The sequence below is a fragment of the Carcharodon carcharias genome, chromosome 8 (genome assembly GCF_017639515.1).
Source record: "Carcharodon carcharias isolate sCarCar2 chromosome 8, sCarCar2.pri, whole genome shotgun sequence".
NCBI lineage: Eukaryota > Metazoa > Chordata > Chondrichthyes > Lamniformes > Lamnidae > Carcharodon > Carcharodon carcharias.
The window spans coordinates 36,889,176-36,909,146 of record NC_054474.1 but is presented as its reverse complement, the minus strand read 5'-3'; the positions used below and the strand labels follow the sequence as shown (position 1 = coordinate 36,909,146).

The following is a 19,971-nucleotide window of genomic DNA, read 5'->3' as shown; positions in this document are numbered from 1 at the left end:
ATATAAAACACTAGTTAGGGCACAGTCAGATTACTGTGTACAGTTCTGGTCACCACACAAAGGATACGATTGCACTAGATTGGTTCCAGGCCAGATTTACAATGATGTTGTCAAGAATGAAGAATTTTAGCTATGAGGAAAGATTGGATAGGCTGGGGTTGTTTTCCTTTAAACATAGGAGGCTAAGGGAAGGTTTAATTGAGGTGTATAAAATTATGAAAAGCCAATATTTTTTTAATTCATTCATGGGATGCGGGCATTGCTGGCTGGGCCAGCATTTATTGCCCACCCATAATTGCCCTTGAGAAGCTGCTGGTGAGCTGCCTTCTTGAACCCTGCAGTCCCTGTGGTTTAGATACACCCACAGTACCATTAGGGTGGGAGTTCCAGGAGCTTGACCCAGTGACAGTGAAGGAACGACAATATATTTCCTAGTCAGGATGGTGAGTGGCTTGGAGGGGAACTTCCAGGTGGTGGTGTTCCCAACTATCTGCTGCCTTTGCCCTCCTAGATGGTAGAATTTGTAGGTTTGGAAGGTGCTATCTAAGGAGCCTTGGTGGGTTCCTGCAGTGCATCTTGTAGGTGGTACACACTGCTGCTACTGTGCCAGCGGTGGAGGAAATGAATGTTTGTAGATGGGGTGTCAATCAAGCTGGCTGCTTTGCCCTGGATAGTGTCAAGCTTCTTGATTAATGTTGGAGCTGCACTCATCCAGGCAAGTGGAGAGTATTCCATCATGCTCCTGACTTGTGCCTTGTAGATGATGGACATGCTTTGGAGAGTCAGGTGAGTTACTTGCTGCAGGATTCCTAGCTTGTAGCCTGCTCTTGTACTCACAGTATTTATATGGCTAATCTAGTTTAGTTTCTGGTCAATGGTAACCCCTAGGGTGTTAATAGTGGGGAATTCAGCGAAGGTATGCCATTGAATGCCATCTGGCGATAGTTAGAATCTCTCCTTTTGGAATTGGTCATTGCCTGGCACCTGTGTGGCGCAAATGTTACTTGCCGTTTGTCAGCCCAAACCTGCATATTGTCCAGGTCTTGCTGCAAATATGCTTATGATGAACTTGGATTCTGATCCACCCAAGCCAGACCCCATTAGAACTCAAAAAAATCTGTATTGCTTCTTTCATATTTCACATTATGAAACCTCCTTCATCTCAAGTTGTTGCTGTTGTAGGATAATGGTTACAGTTCGGAGGGTTTGAAGAAGTCTTCGTAATAAAAGGTAGGTTAACTATAAATCTTTATTGACTCAGAACTATTTACAAATATACAGTTAAGGTTACAAGCTAGGAGCTGTCTCGATACTTGCACATGGCTCTGTCCAACACTAGACTGACACTGGGCGTAGGCCATGCACTCTCTTGCATCACTGTGTGGGTGGTACTGTACTCAGTCCCACATTAACCCTATATGTGCCAGACCCTTATACACCTCCCCACAAGTCTTTAACCAATGTATTTTAAGTGATTATAGTTTACCATATCTTACATTGTTCATGCTATCATACGTTTACATTGTCATTACTATATTCCCATTACCTCATCTCTCTCCTTCAAGTCCATGAACTCAAAGGTTCAGACGGCCTGAAGGCATTATTAACCTTGCTAGCACTACTGTCGGAGGAGTGGTAGTCTCTGTCACTGCTGATTCTTCCTGTAGGTTTAGACATTGTTCTGGCATCTGGGTATGTTCTTCGATATCCCTCCATTGCACAGTGGGACAGGCAGTCTGGGGAGATTCCTCCTGTTTCTCTTGACTGTGTCCTTTGTGGTGCCAACCAGGTTGGAATGAAGTTGGTCCTCCTTCTTTCTAATAATGGGACCTTCTTTCTTGGGGCCTTTAATCCAGACCTTGTCACCTTTAATTGTGGCAAGTGCCTAGTGTGGTACCTTCTGTTGTAGGTGGAAGCCTGCTTCTGCCTGTAGGACTGCTCTCTTGCTTTCATGCCCTGGTAACACTTGGTATGAGTTTTTTTTGGCAGGATTGGAAGTTGTTTGCGGAATTTTCTGCACATCAGGAATTTGGATGGGGACAGGCTGCACTGTAAAGGAGTTGACCTGTTTTTGAGTAATGCTGTTTTTCTCATTTGTTTTTTTGGGAGGGCTTTTACTGTACAGACCCTTCTTTCAGCCTTCCCATTTGACTGTTGATATCTTGGGGATCTTGTGCGGTGGTGGAAGCCCAATGTGGTGGCAAAGTGTGCAAAGTACTCATTTGAAAATTGTGGGCTACTATCCGCCACGATCTCGTGCAGGATGCTGTGGCTCGCAAACATCTCTTTTAGTGCCTTAATTGCTGCCTCTGCGGTAGTTGTATGTGGTTGCTTCACCTCAACCCATCTGAAGAAGTAGCCCACCAATATAAAGAATGATTTGCTGTTGAAGACAAATAGGTCAACACCTAGCCTGTCCATGGCCTGGTAGGAAACTGTGTGCGGAGGTAGGGCTTTCTTTGGTCCTGCCTGTGCACTCCCTCCATCACTGACGCACAGTGGTAGCAGTGTGTACCATTTACAAGATGCACTGCAGAAACTCATCAAGGTCCCTTAGGCAGCACTTCCCAAACTCATGACTGCTACCATATAGAAGGACAAGAGCAGCAGTTACATGGGAACACCACCACCTCAAGTTCTCCTCCAAGCTACTCACTGTCCTGACTTGGAAATATATCACCGTTCCTTCACTGTCACTGGGTCAAAATCCTGGAACTCCCTCCCTAACAACATTGTAGGTGCACCTACACCATAGGGACTTCAGTGATTCAAGAAGGGAACTCACCACCACCTTCTCAAGGGCAATTAGTGATGGGCAATAAATGCTGGCCTAGCCAGTGACGCCCACATCCCGTCAACGGAAAAATAAATTGCACACAACTGGCAATTTGCAATGTTGTCTTCAATCGCCTTTGAAATGCCTGACCACCAGACAATGGATTGAACCCATGCTTTGCACTTGGTGAATAGGAGAGTTTTCTTGGTCCCAGGCAATCCTGCAACCACTATCACTTTTTTTCAAAAATTGCTGGTAGCGGGATATTGCTTTGCACATATTGGCCGCCGCTTCTTTACCTTACAAAACTGACTACACTTCAAATAGTACTTCATTTGGGTTTTGGATGTCTGAGGTTGTGAAAGGAGGTATATAAATGCAAGAGCTTTCTTACTGATTGAGCTAAGGAAGAGAGAAATCAGCCAGCATTCTGACTACTGATTGAGATACAGTGACTCGACTGGAAAGCATGTGCATGGACGTTGACTGGGGACAGGTTTGCCTGTGATGTCTGCCTCACAGTATACATAGTTTATAAGGCACACTATTAGGTAGCCATTCATTGCCTGATCAGACAATATCACATCTAGCACTATTTGGCCCTCTTTCTCTTTGACATTGTCCACCCTCACCTCCAACAATAAATGTGCGAAGAACATGGGCTTGTTTGTCACCAAGATTGGGGCCATCTGTTCGCTTGCCATTTCAACACTCCACCCTGTTCTCATGCCCACATGTCCGTCCTTGGCCTGCTGCAATGTTCCAGTGAAGCTCAACGCAAACTGGAAGAACAGCACTTCATCTTCCGACTAGGCACTTTACAGCCTTCTGGACTGAATATTGAGTTCAACAATTTTAGATCATGAACTCTCTCCTCCATCCCCACCCCCTTTCCGATCCCCCTTTTTTCCAATAATTTATATAGATTTTTCTTTTCCCACCTATTTCCATTATTTTTAAACGTATTTCCATCCATTGTTTTATCTCTACCTTTTAGCCTATTTCGATCCCTTCCCCCTACCCCAGCCCCACTAGGGCTAACTGTATCTTGCTCATCCTGCTTTCTACCCTTAATATCACCTATTAGCACATTTCTTAGTATCACCACCATCAACACCTCTTTGTCCTTTTATCTATGACATCTTTTGGCAATCTCCACCTATCACTGGCCCTCTATCCAGCTCTACTTGTCCCACCCTGCCTTAAACCAGCTTATATTTCACCTCTCTTCTAATTTTCCTTAGCTCTGTTGAAGAGTCATACGGACTCAAAACATTAAGTGTATTCCTCTCCGCAGATGCTGTCAGACCTGCTGAGTTTTTCCAGGTATTTTTACTTTTGTTTTTTGTTTTGGATTTCCAGCATCCAGTTTTTTTGCTTTTTACTTCCTTGCCCCCTTGGTTGCTGATATTGTAAATGGTACCGTCTCCTCAATTACTACCCTTGTCCTATTCAAAACTTCAGTGATCGCTTTCCACCTTCAAAAAGTACCCTTGAACCCCCCTCTTTTGGCAAACTATCACTTCACCTTTAGCACCCCTTTCTCTCCAAATCCTTGAACGTGTTCTCAAATTTCAAATCCATCTTTCCCTCAACTCCATGTTTAAACCTCTCCAATCAAGTTTCCTCCATGTCACAGTATTGACATGCCCTAAACAAGGACACAAGTAGCATGATTGTGACCATGATGTACCATTTATGCTCCACGTTATGCTTCTCAACTTTTCTGCAGCCTTTGATATGACTGACCACACCACCCTCCTCTAATGCCTTCTGTCTATCATCTAGCTGAGTGGAACATCCCTCGTCCTGTTTCACTGTTATTTATCCAGTCATTGCGAGCAAATATATTGCAAAAGCTTTTGTTTGCACCTGCATTATTACCATTGAAGTTCCTCAAGGATCAATCCTTTGTTCCTTGCAATTTCTCATCTACATGAAGTTCCTTGATGACATCTTCTGAATATATGACATCAGATTCCATATGTACACTATTGACATCCAATTGTAAGATTTTGATGATGCTGCTCATTCTTAGGGTTTGTTGTTGGTCTGGCTAATATCCATTGATTTTATTTTTAACACTTTTTAATTAGTTCAGTTTGAAATTCTGTTAGTGAGACAATGGGCAGGCAGTGCAGTTGGGATATTTTACAGGATGGCAGAAAATTCACTTAATGGTTTTATGACTCTAAGTTACCTGAGATTCAGCAGCTCAATATTTGAAGAAATAGCTGAAAAGTAGTGTCATCCTCAGTTTAAGTTATCTTTGAACAAAACGCATGCATTGATTTAATTGGCCTGTAGGGAGAACATCTGAATTCGAGGGAAGCTTTTTTTTTCTGACGTTACAAGAGGAAGTGTTTATAATTTATTTGTTCTTAATGGCTTTAGAATTTGTGGGAATATGTTAGATTAGTTGATGTGACTGTTTACAATATATGTACTATTGACAAGAGGATGTGACATTGTTGTAACTGTCCTGTATCTCAAGGAAATGCATAATTTGTTTGTAATGGAATGTAAACTCTGGAGGCCCAAGGGATAAGGGGTGGACATTTGTCTTTAGTCTACATGACTCTAGTTTCATAGGTGGGTGACACAAGATGACTCAGCCCCAGCCAATGAAAGAGTTGAATCTGGGCTATTTCCAAATAAGGGATTCTAGAATGATGAGAACTGGGGATAAAAGTTGGAAAATTGGAGTCTTTGTTGGCACAGCTTTACTTCTGGGGTATGATTCTTCTGGGCTCACTTCAACATCACTTCAGAGATAGAAGGAGAGAAAGACATTGCCTGTGCTGGTAGCACACAAGGAATCCTAGGAACTTGAGGGATAAAGATCTTCCTTGTTGTCTTCACTGTTTTTTATTAAGTATATGTAAAAGCTTGCTTATTAAATTCTACTTGATTCATAAATACTAATTATTCGTATCTTGTTCGGTCAAGCACAACTGGGGATCCCAGCTGCAGAAATTAAAAATTTGGAAGGTAAAAGATTTTAATTTGAAGGGTTTTATACCTCAAAACCCTAAAATCTTACACAATTCTACATTACCACTACGTCTCTCAACCTTTCCAGTTTTCAGACTGCTTATCCGATATCTAGCCCTAGATGAATTGCAATTTTCTCCAATTAAACATTGGGAAGACCAAAGCCATATCTTCAGACATCCTGTTCAACCTTCCAAATCCATATCTTCTCCAACCCAAAGGCCCCTTGCTTCTACCTCCATAATATTACTTGGCTCATCAGTTTACCTGTGAGGGGGCATTAACACTGTTCCCTGGAGCAAAGGGTGAGAGTCCATATGGCTGTGCTGTCTGCCTGATGCCAAGGTTTGGGACATCTGCTCAGGGCTGGAGTGGAATTTGCAGTGGGAGGAGGAGGATCCAATTGTTGTGGTCCATGTAGGTACCAATGACATAGGTAGAAATAGAAAAGAAGTCCTACATAGAGAGTATGTGGGGCTATGAACTCAATTGAAAAATAGAACCTCAAAGGCTATAATCTCTGGATTATTACCTGAGCCACGTGCAAATTGGCATAGGGTACATAAAATTAGAGAGAGTGATACGTGGCTCAAAGACTGGCTTGGGAGAAGTGGGTTCAGGTTTGTAGGGCCCTGGCACCAGTACTGGGTGGGGGCTGTAACTTTGGGCGGTCTACACCTGAACTGATTATCCAAACTGCATAACTAGGGAAGTAGAGAGAGTTTTCACTAAATAGTGGGAGCAAGGGGTCAAATGTGGAAAGATGTGGTCAATCAAAGAGTAGAGACAAGGTAAGAGAGGAAAATAGTAATATGGTAAATGAGGGTTGGAGAATGGCGGGAAGGGGAAGAGGGGAAAAATCTAAGGTTGCACAAAGAATCAAGACTAAGGCCATAATTTTTCCTTCATCAGGCGGGCTCGACTGGAGCAGGCAAGGTGGGTCAGGAAGCGTGCGAAAGAGGGCTTCAATCTCCCTGAGGCACGGAGCTGGCTCAGAGAGATTGAAGCACTTTTTCAAAAAATTAATAAATGCAATAAAAAATTAATGAATGTGTCAAGTGAGATGGGACATGTTTTTAATTTCAAAATAAGAGTTTTATTGAATTAGTATTAGCTTTAGGAAACCTCATCCGCTCGTGGTTGAGGTTTCCTAATAAAAGTAAAGGCCACTTGGCCTTTCGTCTGCCCACCAACCCTTAGGTTGGACAGGCAGCGTAAATTTCAAGTTAATTCGTTCATTAATGGCCTTAATAGGCCCTTCAGTTATTGGCAGGCGCAGAGCCTACCGAATGAAATAAGCTTTGAGGTCCTGTTTTTCAATTTAGTGCCTAGCTCCACATACTCTCTATGCAGAACCCCTTTCCTAGTTCTACCTACAGAGCCTTTAGTTTGGTCTTTTTGTTATTTTTGTGACATCTAGACCAGAATTTTACATTCGGCATGCAGGCGCACGCTCGAGACGGCCGAGCTTAATGTGAGAGGTCAGTGAGAGCAGTATAAAAGGGCACGAAAACCAGAGGCCAAGACTGGAGAGGAGAAGCGTACCCTCAGGAACTTCAGGCAGTGGAGTTCGAAGTGACATCAGGATTCAAAAAGTGATGAGACACAGGGGAGGCAGCTGATTGGTAAGTAGGATCAGGTGAGTACTTCTACTTCTACTTTTTCCACTAATTAAACTGCTGCAGTCCATTAGCTTAAACAAAATAACATGAGGACTTTGGACTGTAGCAGGAGTGTTTGGAGTGGAATAAGGCCCCTAGCATAGTTAGGATTCTTTAAAGGGAGCAACTAACAAGCTTAATCTAAAGGGAAGTCATGTCAGCAAAGCTCGCACCCACAATATGCTCCTCCTGCGCTATGTGGGAAGTCATGGACACTTCCACTGTCCCTGGTGACCATGTGTGCAGGAAGTGTGTCCAGTTGCAGCTACTGGCTAACTGCCTTTTGGAGCTGGAGCTATGGGTGGATTCACTGTGGAGCAGTCTGAGATTGTTGCGGACAGCATGTTCAGTGAAGTGGTCACACCACAGGTAAAGACTGAACAGGCAGAAAGGGGATGGATGACCTTACCAGGCAAAGTAGAGGAAGGCAGGTAGTGCAGGAATTCCCTGTGGCCATCCCCTCTCTAACAGATATACCATTTTGGATATTGTTGGGGGAGATGACTTCTCAGGGGAAAGCAGCAGCAGCCAAGTCCAAGGCACCATGTGTGGCTCTGCTGCACAAGAGGGAAAGAAGGAGATTGGCAGGGCTATAGTGATAGGGGATTTAATAGTAAGGGGAACAGATAGGTTTTTCTGCAGCCGCAAAGAGACTCCAGGATGGTATGTTGCCTCCCTGGTGCCATGCTCAAGGATGTCTCGGAGAGGCTGCAGGGCATTCTAAAGGGGGCGGGTGAACAGCCAGTGATCATGGTACATATTGGTACCAACGACATAGGTTAAAAAAAAAGGGATGAGGTCCTACAAGCTGAATATAGGGATTTAGGACATAAATTAAAAAGTAGGATCTCAAAGATAATAATCTCAAGATTACTTCCAGTGCCATGTGCTAGCGAGAATAGAAATAACAGGATATATCAGATGAATACGTGGCTGAAGAAATGATGTGGAGGGGAGGGATTCAAATTACTGGGACATTGGGACTGGTTCTGGGGAGGGTGGGACCAGTACAAACAGGACGGGTTGTGCCTGGTCAGGACCGGGACCAATGCCCTCGGTGGAGTGTTTGCTAGTGCTGTCGGGGAGGGTTTAAACTAAAATGGCAGGGGGGTGGGAGCATGAGCATGGAGACAGAGGAAGGGGAAACAAAGATAGAAATGAAAGTCAGAAAAGTAAGAAGCAAATGTGGAAGGCAGAAAAAACAAGGGTGAGAAACAAATGGGATCATAGTGCAAAATAAAGCTAAGATGACTAACAAGGTTAAAAAGACAAGTCTAAAGGCATTGTATCTTAATGCACAGAGCATTCACAATGAGGCAGATGAATTAACAGTGCAAATAGATAGATATAAACGGTTATGAAATAGTTGCAATTACGGAGACATGGCTGCAGGGTGACCAATGAAGGGAACTGAACATCCAGGAGTACCCAATATTTTGGAAGGACAGACAAATAGGGAAAGGCGATGGGGTAGCACTGTTAGTAAAGGAGGAAATCAAAGCAATAGTGAGGAAGGATATTGGCTCGGAAAATCATGATGTGGAATCTGTTTGGGTGGAGATAAGGATCACCAAGGGGCAGAAAACATTGGTGGGGGTTGTCCAAAGGTCCCCAAACAGTAACGGAAATGTAAGGGCAGGCATTAAACAGGAAATTAGAGATGCATGAAATAAGGGTGCATGTAATCGTGGGTGACTTTAATCTACAAACAGATTGGACAAACCAAACTCGCGATAATACTGTGGAGGAGGATTTCTTTGAGTGTGTATGTGATGGTTTTTTTTAGACCAATAGGTTGAGGAACCAACTAGAGAGCAGGCTATCCTAGTCTGGGTATTGTGCAATGAAAAAGGATTAATTAGCAATCTTGTTCCCTTGGGGAAGAGCGAACATAAAATGATAGAATTTTCCATTAAGATGGAGAGTGAAGAAGTTAAATCCGAAACTAGGCTCCTGAATCTAAATAAGGGGAACTATGAGAGTATGAGGCGCGAGTTGGCAATGATGGATTGGGGAAGCTTACTAAAAGGGTTGACAATGGATAGGCAATGGCTAATTTTTAAGGAACATATGCATGAATGACAACAATTATTCATTCCTGTCTGGCGCAAAAATAAAGCAGGAAAGGTGGCTCAACTATGGATTACAAAAGAAATTAGGGATAGTATTAGATCCAAAGAGGAGACATATAGATTGCCAGAAATAGCAGCAAGCCTGAGGATTGGGAGCAGTTTAGAATTCAGCAAAAGTGGACAAAAAAATTGATCAAGAAGAGGAAAATGGAGTATGAGAGTAAACTTGCAGGGAACATAAAAACAGATTGTAAAAGCTTCGATCAATATGTGAAGAGAAAAAGATAAGCAAAGGCAAATGTCACAAATGGGTGAAATTATAATGGGAACAAAGAAATGGCCGAAAAATTGAACACATATTTTGGCTCTGTCTCCACAAAAGAGGACACAAATAATTTCCCAGGAACCAAGGGTCTAGTGAGAGGGAGGAATTGAAGAAAATCAGTATTAGTAAAAAAATGGTGCTAGAGAGATTAATGGGGTTAAAAGCTGAAAAATCCCCAGGGCCTAAAAATCCACATCCCTGAGTACTAAAGGAAGTGGCCCTGGAAATATTGGATGTGGTCATCTTCCAAAATTCTATAGATTCTGGAGCAGTTCCTACAGATTGGAGGGTGGCAAGTGTAACCCCACTATTTAGAAAAGGAGGGAGAGAAAAAATGGAGAATTACAGACCAGTTAGCCTAACATCAGTAGTGGGGAAATTCTAGAGTCTATTATCAAAGATGTAGCAAAGGAGCACTTGGAAAGCATTAACAGGATTAGGCAAAATCAGCATGGGTTTATGAAAGGGAAATAATGCTTAACTAATCTACTGAAGTTTTTTGAGGATGTAACTAGTAGAATAGATAAGAGAGAACCAGTGGATGCGGTGTATTTGGATTTCAAGAAGGCTTTTGATAAGGTCCCACATAAAAGGCTAGTGGGCAAAATTAAAGCACATGGGATCGGAGGTATTATACTGGCATGGATTGAGAATTGGTTGACAGACTGGAAACAGAAAGTGGGAATAAATATGTCTTTTTCTGGATGACAGGCAGTGAATAGTGGCGTACGCAGGGATCAGTGCTTGAGCCCCAGCTATTCATGATATATATAAATGACTTGGATGAAGAAACCAAATGCAATATTTCCAAGTTTGCTAATGACACAAAACTGGGCGGATTGTGAATTGTGAGGAGGATGCAAGGAGGCTTCAGGGTGATTTAAACAAGTTGTGTGTGTGGGCAAACACATGGCCGATGCAATATAACATGGTTAAATGTGAAGTTATATACTCCGGTTTGAAAAACAGAAAGGCAGAGTGTTATTTAAAAGGTGATATATTGGGAAATGTGGATGTACAAAGGGATCTAAGTGGTCTTGTACACCAGTCAATGAAAGTGGACAGGTGCAACAAGCAATTAGGAAGACAAATGGTATGTTGGGCTTCATTGCAAGCGGATTTGAGTTCAAAAGTAGGGATGTCTTACTGCGATTATATTGAGCCTTGGTGAGGCCACACCTGGAGTATTGCATGCAGTTTTGGTCTCCCTACTTAGGAGAGGATTTACTTGCCATAGAGGGAGTGAGGCGAAGGTTCACTAGGCTGATACCGGGAATGGCAGGGCTGTTGCATGAAGAGAGATTGGTTTGACTGTGCCTTTATTCAATTGAGTTTAGAAGAATGAGAGGGAATCTGATTGAAATATATAAAGGGCTAGACAGACTAGATGCAGGGAGGACATTTCCTGTGGTTGGGGAGTCTAGAACCAGGGCCACAGTCTAAGGATATGGGGCAGGCCATTTAGGAGTGAGATGAGGAAAAAAATTTCTTCACTCAGAGGGTGGACAACCTGTGCAATTCTCTACCAGGTCACTGAGTATATTCAAGAAAGAAATTGATAATTTTTTGGTTGTTAGGGGCATCAAGGGACAGGAAGTGAAAGCGAGAATTTAGCATTTAGATAGTGGATCATATTGAATATTGGAGCAGGGTCGAAGGGCCGGATGGCCTACTCCTGCTCCTAGTTTCTATGTTTCTATATCCAACCATGTCTTAAATCTACAGTACTACTCCAGTCAACCTCACTGCTTCCCTTGGCAACTCGCCACTTTCAAACAGTTTGACTTAAACTGTCGTCACCATGCACTTGCTGAATTTGAGACAATGCCCTCTGGTTGTAGAACCTTTGTTTATGTTAAACAAATTGAGGTTGTTGTTGGAAAATTACATAAATTAGAACAAATCTTTTAGAACTGGAGCAGGACTTTGGCCAGAGGGGTACAAAGTTAAAGACAGGTGTTATGGTCCAAATTTCATATAGACTCAAAAACATTAAGGTAAAATAATAAAATCTGTCTGGCCCCAGACCATGCAGAATAAAGAATACACTCACTTGGTCATGTTTGGATTCAAGTGCATGTGTCCCTTTGATTTTGGAAACATATACCTTCACAATCTATTCTCAGACTCACTAGTAACTTACCTCACTGACGATGGTGGAGATGTACTGATCCTTACTGTACTCCCAACCATTCAGACAGGGCTCCTGTTCTACCTCGGACATATTGAAGGAATCTGGCTCGGTAAATGTCTCCGAAAGATTCACTATCACATCCAGCCGGTACCGTCTACACTTGCTGTACTGGAGTTTGCCTCTCTCTTGTTCCAGAGGGATAGTCCGATTCATCCACGCTTCACTCAGATTGAGATTCCGGGGAATTGAGCAGCGATGCTCTGGAACATCCCCGACAAAAACTATGGACAGACCACCGAAGCCATTGGGAAAGACACTGAGGCTCAAAACAAAGAAGACAAGCTTTTGGTGGGGTCCCCATTCTCCGAGAAAAGCGGTGATTTCATCGTAACCCCGCATGTTAGTGACAGCGAGAGGACTGGCAGCGAAATTCTTCCGTAAAATTGCAGCAACTGGCCGTTGGAGGGCGGACCTCAAATTTGCAGAGTTTCACTATTTCAAAGTCTAAATAATTCTAGTTCGTTTTAAAATAGTCTGATCTTTCCCTGACACTGACCATGTACTCTAAAAGCGGATTCCCTTATAGCTGAAAATTTCCAATTCTTTAGGCAGGAGAAACATTTTTCCCTTATGATTCAGAACCAGAGTCCAAATTTTGTTTAATACTCACAAAACTTTATTCAGTTACGTGTTTGCTGCATTAAATATATGTATTGGACGCAGTTCGCATGGGATATGCCAGCAGCCCAATCATTGCATCATAACTGATACACCCATAAAACAGCTTACATTTATTTATCGCCTTTAATGGACATACCAGGGCAATAGAAACATTTCAAACAAAATTTGACACGGAGCCAAGTGAGGAAATATTAGGACGGGTGACCAAAAGCTTCGTCAAGATGCAGATTTTAAAGAGCATTTTAAAGGAGGTGGAATGCGGATAGATTAAGGGAGGGAGTTCCAGAGTTTAGGGCAGAGGTGGGGAACTTTTTTATTATCAAGAGACACTCATACATGGACAAAATGAGTAGCGAGCTACACACACTTAAAAATCAACTTCATTTATATATTTTTAGCCTGAATACAGAAATGTTCAACTCAGCCATTGCTTTAATGCGATGGCTGCCCATCCTTTTCCTTAATGAACCTTGTTATGTCTGCTGGCACTGATGATGTTGCTACTGGTAACTGGCTTTTCTCTTTGTCCCTCTCTCTCTCCTTTCCCACTTCATCTCTCTTTCTCTCTCTCCTTTCCCACTCTGTCTGTCTATCTCTCTCTCCTTTACATCTATCTTTCTCTGATTCCCACCCTGTCTCTCTTTCTCTCTGATCCCCACTCTCTCTCTCCCCGATCCCATTCTGTCTGTCTGTCTCTCTCCGATTCCCACTTTGTCTCTCTTTCTCCTTTCCCACTCTGTATCTCCAACTCTCTCTCCCTCTCCTTTCCTGATCTGCCTCACCCCAAAACCAGCCCAGGGTAGTGACTCAAAAACCCAAGGCTCCGGCCAATTCTCAGTCTGAGGCTGCACCTGGACCTGGAGCCTGGGTGTGGTAATCTGATTATTATTATACCTTTGAGAAGAATGTTATAATGGAAGGTCACATGATCTTAGTCTCTAATAGCAGAGTAGCACAGGCTACCTCAGTAGTCAGTAGTCTATAGTTTGAGTCTGTAATGTAGAGACAGGATTTGAGTTATAAGCACACAAGTGTAGCTGCTGAGTTCCTTTGTAAATTAATAGAATGTGTTCCACATAAGAACTGTCTGCTGGTCTACTCTGTCTAAGGTACCAACTTGCCAATCCTGAAACAAGCATGCAACCTGGATCCATTAGTCAAACCAAACTAGTGACTCAGATCCAGCAAAGTGACGATGGGGAAAAACCAAAAAAAAGCAAGGAAGAATGAAGGAAATCAAGGGAAACAAAATCTGGCCATGCCTCACACAGTAATTGTAAGTAGAATTTCTGTCCTAATCATTGAACCAGTCCCTTCAAAGCCAGCCACAGTTTAAGGATAGATTCTTTTGAACCAGCCACAGACAATTGGTCGTATTATGTTGAATGCCTCATGTTTTTTTTCCAAGTAAGTGACATTGCAGGGGAGGAGATGAGGCGAGCGATCCTCTTATCCATTTGTGGGGCTAAGACCTAGGGATTGATTCAAAGTTTGACGACACCCCCCAGTGCCCCGGATTCATAGCCCGTGATTGGGACCAGACCACAATTTCATGCTGATGGGCCAATTAAGGCCCACCCAGCATAAAACACGGGTGGCAGAACTCAGCGCTACCTATGTGAGGGGGGGAGGAGGGCGAGCGCCAACTTCGTGCATGTGCGTGCGTGTGCGCTGGGAAAGCTCCCGAAGGCACAGAGCTGCCTCAGGGAGATGAACAGTTTAAAACATGAAGAATAAAGATTTGTAAAATGTTACAAAACATATCCCCTCATTTGACTGTCACATGCGCAGGGACGTTGTTAATTAAATTTCAAAATTTTTATTTTATTTTTATTTGCTGTTGGAAATCTCATCCTGCCCGCTAATGAGGTTTCCTAAAAACTGCAAAGGCTGCTTGGACTTTTCGCCTGCCCACCAACTGTAAGGTTGAATGGGCAGCAAAAAAATTTATTTTTAAATAAATTACCTTTTCAATGGCTTTAATAGCCCTTTTAATTGTTGTTGGCCGTGCTGCCAACTCCAGTGTGTGCCTGCCAACCGAAATATCGCCTGAGTTTGCATTGATGTTGGGACGCTTGCCCGACACCGTCACGCGTCATTTTATGCTTGGTCAGGTTGGGGGGACAATTTCTTGTCATGTGGCAAGTCTGAAACAGTTAATAGAATATTGCAAGTTTGGTCCATCTATAAATTATATGCTTGGAGATTGTTTGGTGCGAGGTGAAAATGAAGGTACGATTCAGAAGAGATTACTGACTGAAACAAATTTGGATTTTAAGAAGGCGCTAGAGATAGCACTGGCTATGGAAAACACAGTAAGAGATCCGGGAGCCATACAGGGAGCACAAAATGTTGGGTGGGAAGCCCCAGCTAGAAAGAGCGTGAAAATGCAAAGCTCTGCTGAGAAGCGGGAAACAGCCACCACTAACAGACAAATAAAAAGAAATGACTTAACAGCAAAAACATGAAATAATGGTAATAGAGGTGGAAGCAGGCATCCAATAGCAGAGGGGCGCGGGCTACCTCAGTAGTCAGTAGCCTATAGTTACAGTCTGTAATGTAGAGACAGAGTTTGAATTGTAAGCACACAAGTGTAGCTGCTGAGTTCCTTAGGTAGAATGTGTTCTACCTAAGAACTGTCTATTGATCTACTCTGTCTATGGTACCAACTCAGCCGTCCTAAAACAAACATGCAACCCGGATCCATAAGTCCAACCAAACTGGTGACTAGGACCCAACACTGGGCATCTTCCTCAGTCTGCAGGGGCTGAGCCCCTGTCCATGAACACCAAAGGAGCTGGAAGGCAGAGGGGGGTTAATGGCGTTGATGAGGCCAGGTGTCCTGCTCCCTTTCTCTCCCCCCACCCCCTGCCCAGGTAACTCACACTTCACCATCCAATTGGCAGCCTGCAGCTCCCAGTCCCTGCCTGCACTCCTGCTCTTGGATCTCAGGTCCCGGTATCTGGTGACTGCAGCCGAGGCTCAAGGAACAGATATGGCAGTGGCTAGTCCAGAGTTCAGTACGCGGGGTGCGGGGGGGTGGGGAGCGAGGGGTCCAGGTTTCAACAGCTATTGGGAGATGCAAGACCTAAAATGGTGGAGATATATGCATTGTATGCACGTGAGCCAGATGAAAACGTGCAACAGGCTGGATCTGGCCCCCGGGCCAGGGGTTTCCCACCCCTGGTTTAGGATGTAAACAGTTGAGGGGCATGCTAGATGTAACAATTGAGGGCATAAATATGGATCTCAGCAGCAGATATGCTGATACAGGGGCTGAGATGGCTAATGTTATGGAGGAGGAAGTACATGGTCTTGGTGATGGAGCAGATATTGGATTGCTCATCTCAGGATCAAATAAGATGCCAAGGACATAGGAGCATGACTCCCTTGCATTCTATTCCTCTTGATATGAACATATGGCAAATGCAAGGACCACATAAGTGCCAAGTAATGGCCATCACCAGCAAGCAAATGTCTAACCACCTTCCCTTCGCATTCAATGGTATTGCCATCACCACATTCTCCACCATCAACATCCTGGGAGTTGCCATTAACCAAAAATTCAACTGGAGCTACCATATAAATACCATGCCAACTAGCACAACTCTGAGGTTAATTATTCTGTGGCAAGTGACTCTGATCATGAGGCATAAGTCAGAAGTCTGATGCAATACTCTCCACCTCCATGGATGATTGCAGCTCCAATAATGTTCAAGAAGGTGTGACAACCTTTACAGAACAATAAAGAAAATTTGTAATTTCTTTTAAATGTCTGTGGAATCTGTAATTGTTTCTAATAATGTTTGAAAAGGACTTTTAAGACTTTGTATCAATTGTAAAGGGATCAGTTGTACCTTTCTTGGATAATAAGAAATACTTTTCTATGTGACCTGGCAAACCTTGACCTGGAAGCAGTACCAACAGGAAGGAAGTTAAGAAAGAATCTATATGGCTACCTGTCGAAAAGGAGATCTGCAGACATAAGGGAGAGTTGCAGTCACAAAGGAAAGCTACAAGCAGAGGAGCTAGTGGGTGAATGTGATCAGCGCACATGTGCAGACATAAAGACATAAAGACAGAGAAAGAAAGAGGAATATGAGAAATCTTGTGAGGAGAAGAAGCAAATCACTCTCAGGAAAAGGTCAGTTTTTCTGTTTGACAGAAAAAAAGACAGGAGCTCTTGGAGGTAATGTGCAAGCTGGCTAAATAGGTCTAAAACCCTGAAGGCTGTGTGAATAGCTCAGAGATGCTAAAGAGCTGATGTTTTCCAAGAAGTTGTCAAACCATGAACCAGAGTCTTATTGGTTGGTTGACTGAAAAGGAACTCTGGAAAACCATCAGGACTGTGATGACTTGAGGGAGAGAGGGTTTGTAGAAATGTTGCCATGCTGATGATAATCATACCTGTGAAACTTGAGGTGAAAGCTGTTGTTGGATAGGACACCTGACCTGCCCTACATGAAGGATGAACAGCATATTGTGAAACTGTGTAGTTACATTGTGCCACATTTGTCTGGGGAGAGATGAGAATGCTTGTAGTATGTAAGACATATCTTTGTTGTATCAACTATTAAAGTGAAATTTACCTTTTTCTTTGGTGTATCATTTGCTGGTTAATTCGTGTTTAATTTATGTTGACTTGGTTTCAAGTTGTAAACATAAAATCTTAGTAACTTCTTCTTTGTGAGTCATTTAATAAGTTTGTTTATTTTGGTTTATGATTCCTTCATGGAGAATGTAAGACAAAAGACTAGTGAATAAGATCAGTGAATGTGGAGAGAGGGGACATGCTGGCTTCAGGACAATAAGAAGACAGTGGGAATAAAGGGTAATTATTCAGAGTGGTAGAAGTTGGGAAGCGGTGTTTCACAAGGATCATTGCTGGGACCATTGTGTTCACAATTTACATTAACAATCTGGACATTGGAATCAAAAACACAATTCCTAAATTTGCGGATGACACCAAATTGAGGAACATAGTCAATACTGAGGAAGAGTGTAACAAATTACAAGAGGGTATTCAGAAACTTGCAAAATGGGCAAATAATTGACAAATGAACACAGATAAATGTGACACAAAAACAAAATACTTCAGATGCTGGAAGTCTGAAATAAAATAAAATCTCAGCAGGTTATAGCAGCATCAATGGAGAGAAGCAGAGCCAATGTTTCAGGTCAAGAGATCTTTCGTCAGAACTGATAAATATGAGGTTGTACCTTTTAGCAGGAAGGATAGGGAGGTTACTTATTACTTAGAAGGTGCAAGTCCAGGTGAAGTAGGGGAACAAAAAGATTTCAGAGTACAAATACATCAATCACTAAAGGTTGCACCAAAGATTAACCTAGCTCTGAAAATAGCAATCCAAGCATGATAGGCTTCATTTCCTGGTGGGTAGAATTAAAAAGTATGGGGGCAGGATATTGAGGTTGGTGAGCAGGGGGCGGGGCCCACTTGCCGATGCGTAAAATGACACGGGTTATCGCCCTACGTCATCCCACGTCATTTCAATTTTCAGGTCGGTGGGGGCGCAGCCAAAACAGCTGTGCGCCCACTGGCCTGTCAATGGTCAATTGAGGCCATTTAAAAAGTAATTGAACTTGTTAGAGGACCTGCCCGTCCAACCTTAAGGTTGGCGGGCAGGCCAGGAGCTCTGGCGGGCTTCAGAAAAAGCATGAAAGTTCATCCATGGGCGGGATGAGGTTTCATGTTGCTTTTTAATAATTTAATAAAAGTTTAATTAAAAATGATGGACATGTTCCAACTCATGTGACAGTATCACATGAGGGGACATGTCAGGGAAATTTTATTTTTCTATATTTAACATTTTTGAATTTGGTGCCTATCTCCCTGAGGCGGCACTTAGCCTCAGGGAGATGAGTGCACTCTTTAGTGCACATGCATGAAAGACCACACTCTTGGCTTAGGGAATCCCCCCCCCCCTTGACCGCACAGGGAGCACGTAAAATTGCGGCACGCCCCCAAATGGGGTCACAGATTCGATGCACACCCTCACATGCCTGCTCCTGATCTTCCCCCTCGATAGGCATGCAGAACTAAACACTGCAGATAGCCTAGACGAATATAGGAAGTGCAGGGACGAAGTAAAAAAGGAAATAAGGAAATCAAAGAGAGAGCATGAGAAAGGATTAGCAAGTAAAGTTAAAGATAACCCAAAGATGTTTTACCAATACATTAATGCTAAAAGGTTAAGTAAAGAAAAAGTGGGACCTATCAGAGATGAAGATGGAAACTTGTGTGTAGATGCAGAGGCTGTGGGAAGGGTTTTAAATGAATATTTTGTCTCCATGTTTACAAAGGAAAGGGAGGATGTAGAAATAATAGTCCAGGAGGAACACTGCGAGATATTGGAAGGGATGGTCATAAAGAGAGAGGAAGTACTCGAAGGGTTGAAATCCTTGAGAGTTGATAAGTCACCATGGCCAAATGGATTGTTTCCAAGGCTGCTGAAGGAAGTCAGAGAAGAGATAGCAGATGCTCTGAGGATGATTTTCCAATCTTCACTAGATACAGGGGAGGTACTGGAGCACTGGAGAAATGCAAACATAGTTCCATTGTTTAAAAAGGGATCAAAGGAAATACCAAACAATTATAGGCCAGAAAGTCTTACATCAGTGGTGAGCAAATTAGTAGAATCAATCCTGAGAGATAGGATTAACTGTCATGTGGAAAGGCATGGACTAGTCAGGGATGGTCAGCATGGATTTGTTAAAGGAAGGTCTTGCCTCACAAATTTGATTGAATTCTTTGAGGAAGTGACAAGAAGGGTTGATGAAGGTAGTGCAGTGGATGTTGTGTACATGGATTTTAGCAAGGCATTTGACAATGTCCCACATGGCAGATTGGTCAGGAAAGTAAAAGCCCATGGGATTCAGGGTAATGTGGCGAACTGGATAAAAGATTGGCTTTGTAACAGGAAACAAAGGGTAATGGTTGATGGATGCCCTTGTGCTTGGAAAGTTGTCTCAAATGGTGTTCCACAGAGCTCGGTGTTGGGACCCTTGCTGGTTGTGTTATATATTAACGATTTGGACATGAACGTGGGGGGGCATGATTGGGAAATTTGCAGATGACACAAAGATTGGCCAAGTAGTGGATAGTGTAGAGGTTAGCCATAATCTCCAAAACGATATAGATGGGTTGGTGGAGTGGGCGGTAAAGTGGCAGATGGGTTTTAACATAGAGAAGTGTGAGGTCATACATTTAGGGAGATCAGACAGTTACAGGGATTACACAATAAATGGGAATATACTAAGAGGGGTAGATGAAGTGAGAGATCTTGGCGTACAAGTACACAGGTCCCTGA

At 43.0% G+C, this 19,971-nt stretch overlaps 1 protein-coding gene across 3 annotated transcripts in view; it reads right to left on the bottom strand.

Moving 5' to 3' along the window:
* The window catches only part of LOC121281066 (solute carrier family 22 member 5-like), a 117,671-nt gene extending 105,246 nt beyond the window's left edge, over window positions 1-12,425 (bottom strand). For 2 of the 3 annotated variants that reach the window (XM_041193691.1, XM_041193693.1), the window contains exon 1: window positions 11,972-12,424. In XM_041193691.1, coding sequence (XP_041049625.1) covers window positions 11,972-12,361 — 390 coding nt within the window. In that variant the 5' untranslated portion in view covers window positions 12,362-12,424. Of the gene's footprint in view, window positions 1-11,971 lie in introns of all 3 variants that reach the window. The other variant, XM_041193692.1, reaches the window with a different exon arrangement.
* Between the last annotated feature and the right edge of the window lie 7,546 nt (window positions 12,426-19,971).